This window comes from Gekko japonicus, unplaced genomic scaffold (genome assembly GCF_001447785.1).
Source record: "Gekko japonicus isolate JY-2015 unplaced genomic scaffold, Gekko_japonicus_V1.1 scaffold26, whole genome shotgun sequence".
Taxonomy (NCBI): domain Eukaryota; kingdom Metazoa; phylum Chordata; class Lepidosauria; order Squamata; family Gekkonidae; genus Gekko; species Gekko japonicus.
The window spans coordinates 1,359,541-1,366,711 of NW_015174844.1; the positions used below are offsets into that span (position 1 = coordinate 1,359,541).

The 7,171-nt window shown below is 43.8% G+C and overlaps 1 protein-coding gene across 1 annotated transcript in view; it reads right to left on the bottom strand.

Moving 5' to 3' along the window:
- Positions 1 to 4,531: 4,531 nt before the first annotated feature.
- E2F8 (E2F transcription factor 8) overlaps positions 4,532 to 7,171 on the bottom strand; it is a 24,720-nt gene continuing 22,080 nt past the window's right edge. The window contains exon 13 of the mRNA XM_015424415.1: positions 4,532 to 4,663. Within this exon, the coding sequence (XP_015279901.1) occupies positions 4,532 to 4,663 (132 nt within the window). The remainder of the gene's footprint in view (positions 4,664 to 7,171) is intronic.

Sequence of the window (7,171 nt, forward strand, 5' to 3'; positions counted from 1 at the left end):
ATAGTGCCTCCTCCTCCCAGATTGTTTCAGAGTGAGAAAATAGTGCAGGGGGGGAAGCTGAAGCCCCTTCTCCACTTGCACTGCAGTCTGGATTGCAATCAGGCACGTGCCTCCTCCTCCCAGATTGTTTCAGAGGGAGAAAATAGTGCAGGGGGGGGGAGCTGAAGCCCCTTCTCCACTTGCGCTGCAGTCTGGATTGCAATCAGGCCCCACACACACAGGAATTAAGGGAAGCCACAACTTGCAATGTGTGGGGAGGGACCCAGACCTACTTTCTGTAATGTATGAAGAAGTTATTTTGATGGAGTGGCAACAGAAGTTTCCTGGTGTCAGGGATTCTGTTTCAACATATCCAGTGTCAACAGGCCTTACTTCCCTAATCCTTCCTAGTCCAAAAAGGATCCCAACAATGCAGGACAGTGCAGCAATATTTCACAAGAAGACCCATTACGGCCACCAGGGTTCCCTCTAAGGTGAGTTAGTGTGAGCCAGCTCACCGTTTTTTAGCCTCCGACTCACACATTTTTGTCTGAGCTCAGGAAGGAGGGCTCCAGAGCAAGCTAATTTATGCGGGAGCCAAATCGCTCGCTCACACCTTTAAGGCCAGTAGCTCACAAAGTAGAATTTTTGCTCACAAGACTCCACAGCTTAGAGGGAACATTGACGGCCACCATTACAGCCACTGTATTATAATATATTCCATAGACTCTGTTAATCTCAATTAACCTACCTCACAGGGTGTCTGTTGTGGGAAGGGGAAGGGAAAGGAGTTTGTAAGCCGCTCTGAGACACCTTTGGGTAGTGAAGTTGTTGTTGTTCAGTCGCACAGTCGAGTCCGACTCTTCGCGACCCCATAGACCAGCTCCCGCCAGGCCCTCCTGTCTTCCGCTGTCCTCTGAAGTTGGCTCAATTTCATGTTCGTTGCGTCGCTGACACTGTCCAACCATCTCATCCTTTGCCGTCCCCGTCTTCTTTGACCTTCAATCTTTCCCAGCATCAGGGTCTTCTCCAGTGAGTGCTCCCTTCTCATTTGGTGGCCAAAGTATTTGAGCTTCAGTTTCATTATCTGGCCTTCCAGGGAACAGTCAGGGTTGATTTCTTTGAGGATTGACTGATTTGTTCTTCTTGCAGTCCAAGGGACTCTCAAGAGTCTCCTCCAGCACCATAGTTCAAAAGAATCTATTCTTCGGCGCTCGGCCTTCCTTATAGTCCAACTCTCACAGCCATACATGACTACTGGGAATACCATTGCTTTGACCATGCGGACTTTTGTTGGCAGGGTGATGTCTCTACTTTTTATCATGCTGTTTAGGTTCGCCATCGCTTTCCTCCCAAGGAGCAGGCGTCTTTTAATTTCATGGCTGCAGTCACAGTCTGCGGTGATCTGGGATCCCAGGAACGTGAAGTCTGTCACCACTTCCACGACTTCCCCTTCTATTTGCCAAGGAGTGATGGGGCCGGATGCCATGATCTTAGTTTTTTTGATGTTGAGCTTCAAGCCCACTTTTGCGCTCTCCTCTTTTACCCTGAGCAAGAGGCTCTTGAGGTCCTCTTCACTTTCTGCCATCAGAGTGGTATCGTCTGCATATCTGAGGTTGTTGATCTTTTCCCCAGCAATCTTAATTCCCGCTTGTGATTCATCCAGGCCAGCATTTCGCATGATGTACTCTGCATATATATTAAATAAGCAAGGTGACAATATACATCCTTGTCGTACTCCTTTTCCTATGCTGAACCAATCAGTTGTTCCATATCCGGTTCTAACTGTCGCTTCTTGGCCCTTATACAGGTTTCTCAAGAGACATGTGAGGTGGTCTGGTACTCCCATCTCTTTAAGGACCTGCCATAGTTTGTTGTGATCCACACAGTCAAAAGCTTTAGCATAGTCAATGAAGCAGAAGTAGATATTTTTCTGGTACTCTCTTGCTTTCTCCATAATCCAGCGAATGTTGGCAATTTGATCTCTAGTTCCTCTACCTCTTCGAAACCCAGCTTGTACTTCTGGTAGTTCTCTATCCACGTACTGTTGAAGCCTAGCTTGTAGGATCTTGAGCATGACCTTGCTAGTGAAGGGCAGGGTATAAATCCAATCTCCTCTTCTTCTTCTCTTCAATTTAAGTGGAAGTAGTGGCTTACTCTGCACCAGACTCATTACAGCTGCTGCATCAGGTTTTGTGTTGTTGTTTTTTAAATTGCTAGAAGTACAAGATGTAGTTATTTGGTCTAACTGAACGTGCAGAGACTGTGAATGCTGTTAAGATATTTGAAAGCAGCACATCAAAAACATGAAGTCAGACATGAGATCAAAGAGAGCCTCACAAAGCAGGCAAGTGAATCAGGTAATCAGGTCATGTTTCAGGCAGGTGGAAGGAAGCACAGCAAGCAAGTTTGAAATGCAGATCACTGAAGACATAAAATACATGAATGGGGGGGGGGGATGATAGAAATGCAGTCTGCAAGGTGATCATGAACCAGACTACATCCAAGAAATTTAAAATAGAAGTAGACACAGAGTTGCAGCTTGAGATTTTTTGAGTTTCAGAGCAGAGCATCATTTCATCACCAATATATCTAATTCTGAACATTGCCCCATCTGTGGATACTTAAATCCAAGGTATATATATATATATATATATATCTGAAAAAAATACATGGGGGTTAACTCCCCCAAAATAACAGAAGCAGTGTCTGTACTTGTTAGGGGGTTTTCAAAGGCCATTGCTACCTTTAAATGTCAGTTTCAGTCAATAAAAGGCAGGGGGAGGCACCTTTCAAGAGTATCTTGGCTTTCCAGTCCACCCTGCTCCCTTCCCTTCTGACCTGGAGGGAGGACTCTTTGGGGTCAGGCATATTATCAGCTACTGGACAACTTTCTGCCATGTAGTTTGCATGATTCACCCAGGTGCAGTAGGGTTGGCTACCCGTTAACTTGTTGCAACATGACTCACCTGAGTGACTTACTACCACATGACTTTTGCAACTTGGCTACACTCTTCCCAGGGAGAAGCTGACAGAGGAGTGAAAGGGGGAAAGCTGAATGTCAGTTTGATACAGTGGTTAGCATGATAAGCCGCCCCCCCCAAAAAAATCTGGTTGATGATAATTAGCCCAGGGAGTTTGGAGATGAGGGCACATGTTAATAACCCACACTTTACCACCAATGTTGAATGGAGCTAAATCTCATTTGCACAGGCCCAGATAATTTGAATGATCCCTGTATTAATCCTAGTCTGGATCTGGCCCCATTAAGATGCAGTTCTGGAGACCACACTTCAAAAAGGATGTGAACAGAATGCAGTGGATGCAGAGGAGAGTGACGAGGATGATTGGGGGCCTGGAGACCAAGCCCTCTGGGGAAAGGCTGAGGAACTTGGGAATGTTCAGTCTGGAGAAGAGGAGGTTGAGGGAGGACATGATTGCTCTCTTGAAGTATTTGAAGAGATGTCACTTAGAGGAGGGCAGCAGAAGATAGGACTCGCAATAATGGGTTTAAATTAAGGGTGGGAAGGTACTGGCTGGATCTTAGGAAAAACGTTTTTACAGTAAGAGTTGTGCAACAATGGAACCAGCTGCCTAGGGAGGTGGTGAGCTCCCCCTCACTGGCAGTCCTTAAGCAGCGGCTGGAGAAACACTTGCCAGGGATGCTCTAGGTTGATCCTGCATTGAGCAGAGGGTTGGACTAGATGGCCTGTATGGCCCCTTCCAACTCTGTGATTCTATGCGTGGACAGCTAGTAGCATCCAAGTTAAGGCTACAACAATTGGTAGGTAGATATTTACGACAAGTTCTTGGTGTAGCATCTATTCACATATCCCATATTTGTCTCAGCACTGTCCAAATTAGTCCATAATGTGGTAATTTTATTATGCTATATTTCTACAGAAGCTCCTGCCAGCTTTTTGTTTTATTAAAATATGAGGAAAACAAGAAACTTCAGACTCAAAATACAATTTGAAGAAACTGATGTATTTTGAAGAAACTGATCAAGAAGAAATTTTGAAGAAATTGATTACAGCCTTGAACAAATCTTATTTACATAGACGTGATTAAAATTTTAAATTTTGTAACAGTATTAATAAAAAGATAAGAATTAAATGTTATTTTAACTAAAATATCCAGCACCTTCAGTTTTAAAAATATTTACATGCTTGCTATTTGCAATACACCATTCAGGAAGCTAGTAAATTTATGTGCAAATAATGAACAGCTTTATTCTACACAACTATGAAATCAGATATTTAAACTGAGTTGTCTTATAATGCTTCTTTATGTAAGCTTTTTACAGGTGTTGACATATGTCCTTGTTCTGATAAGAGCTCAAGTCAACTGAGTAGACCTATAAGTAAAAAGCTATTCCAGCATGATGAAGCCATCTGTACATTTCAAGATCATTTCCATGGTGCACATTCATCTATCTTATAATACCAGATATACCAAGAGTTATGACTACATCTGTTCAAAAGAGATCAACAGTATTCTCTCCCAAGTCAAAACAGATCTTCTGTTGTTGCATCAAGTTCTCTCTGAAGCTCTAACAATGTCCCTTGGAACTTCCATCAAAATTTGACAAACAAGAGCTAGGAACTATGGCAGGTTTGCTTGCTGCGTGGAAGGCTGTTTCATTACCTTCCTGACAAACTCCGCATGTAACAGGAACTTTGGTCTGAATAAGAAGGGAAACCATGTTACTTGTGCGTGATCACATTAAAATAACTTGTGAAAAAGCAGGCAGAAAACCACACACCTTATTTTGTTATAATATTCAGGACTATCTATACTGTGTAGGTAGGCAAAAAAGAAAAGTACTAACCAGGACCAACTCAGCTTAGTTTCCACAGTCAGGTGTATTACGATGGGAAAAACAAGTGAAAGAGTTACAGTGGACATCGTTGGCAAGTCTCGTGGATGGAAGGTGAGGTACTTCTAATGCAGTTTGCCTCCCATTATCCTGACATGCATTTGACCAATGGATAATTTTTTTAACCCCGCCTTGAACCGAACCTCAGCAAATGAAGTAGACTCTTGCCTGCAAGAGCTCCTGTCAAAAAAGGTGGGTTAGTCTTCAAGCTGCCACATATTTAACATAAGAGAAGCCAATGCTGGATCAGGCCAATGGCGCATCCAGTCCAACACTCCGTCACACAGTGGCCAAAAATACCAGGTGCTATCAGGAGGTCCAGCAGTGGGACCAGGACACTAGAAGCCCTCCCACTGTTGCCCCCCAGCACTAAGAATACGGTGCATCACTTGCCCCAGACTGAGAGTTCCTACCTATACCTTGTGGTTAATAGCCACTGATTGACCTCTACTCCATATGTTTATCCAATTCCCTCTTGAAGCTGTCCATGCTTCTAGCCGCCACCACCTCCTGTGGCAGTGAAAATCCATGTATTAAGCACTCTTTGGGTGAAGAAGTCCCATCCAGATCACAGAAGGTGGTAATTCCGCTCTATTCTGCTATGATCAGGCCTCACCTGGAGTACTGAGTCCAGTTTTGGCCACCACATTTTAGGAAGAATGTTTACAAGCTCGAGCATGTCCAGAGGAGGGCGACCAGAATGGTGAGAGGGTTGGAACCCAAGTCTTACGAGGAAAGGCTGAAAGAGTTGGGTATGTTTAACCTGGGAAAGAGAAGGCTTAGAGGGACATGACTGCAGTCTTCAAATATTTGAAGGGCTGTCATGTAGAAGATGGAGCAGATCTACTCTGTCTTGCTCCAGATTGCAAGACTAGATCTAATGGGTGGAAATTACAAGGGAGTCGTTACCGGCTAAATATTAGGAGAAACTTCCTAACTGTAAGAGTAGTTGAGCAGTGGAACAGACTGCCTCGGGAGGTGGTGGATGCTCCTTCACTGGATGTTTAAGTGGAGGCTGGATGACCATATTTCAGGTATGTTGTAGGGCTATCGTTCGGCTATGCTCCTGCAGAGTGCAGGGGGTTGGACTAGATGACCTGCAAGGTCCCTTCCAACTCTAACATTCTATGATACTATGATGCCTTTCATCTGTTCTAATCCAACTGCTCAACAATTTCATTGAGTGCCGACGAGTTCTTGTACTGTGAGAAAGGGAGAAAAGTACTTCTTTCTCTACCTGCTCTATCCCATGCATAATTTTGTAAACCTCTACTCATATCACCACTCAGTCATGGTTTATCCAAGCTAAAGAGCCCCAAGCGCTTTATCCTTTCTTCATAGGGAAAGTGTTCCAACCCTTTTATCATTCTAGTTGCACTTTTCCCAATGCTATAATATCCTTTCTGAGGTGTGGTGACCAAAACTTCACACAGTATTCCAAATGAGGTCGCACAATCGATTTATACAGGGGCATTATGATACTGGCTGGTTTGTTTTCAATTCCCTTCCTAATAATCCCCAGCATAGCGTTGGCCTTTTTTATTGCAGTTGCACGTTGTCTCGACATTTTCATTGAGTTATCTACTACGACTCCAAGATCTCTCTCTTGGTCAGTCTCTGCCAGTTTGAACCCCATCAACATGTATTTATAGTTAGGATTTTTGGACCCAATATGCATCACTTTCCACTTGGCCACATTGAACCCCATTTGCCACGTTGTTGCCCACTCGCCCATCCTCAACAGATCCCTTTGGAGCGCCTCACAATCCTCCATGGTTTTCACCACCCTGAACAATTTCATGTTATCCGCAAATTTCGCCACTTCACTGCTTACTCCCAACTCCAAATCATAAATGAACAAGTTAAAAAGCATTGGAACCAGTACTGAGCCCCACTGCTTACCACCCTCTGCTGTGAAAATTGCCCATTTATACTCTCTGTTTCCTATTAATTAGCCAGTTTTTGATCCACAAGATCCTTTTATCCCATGACTATTGAACTTACTTAGGAGCCTTTGATGAGGAACTTTATCAAAAGCTTTCTGGAAGTCAAGGTAAGGTAAACAATATCTAGTGGGTCCCCCTTGTCCACATGTTTGTTCATTCCCTCAAAGAACACGAACAGGTTAGTGAGACAAGATCTTCCCTTACAGAACCCATGCTGAGTCTGCCTCAATAGTTTTTGTTCATCAACGTGCCTACTAATTCTTTCCTTAATAACAGTTTCCACCAACTTACCCAGTATTGACATCAGGCCTGTAATTTCCTGGATCTCCCCTGGAACTCTTTTTAAAGATGGGAGTGACATTAGCTA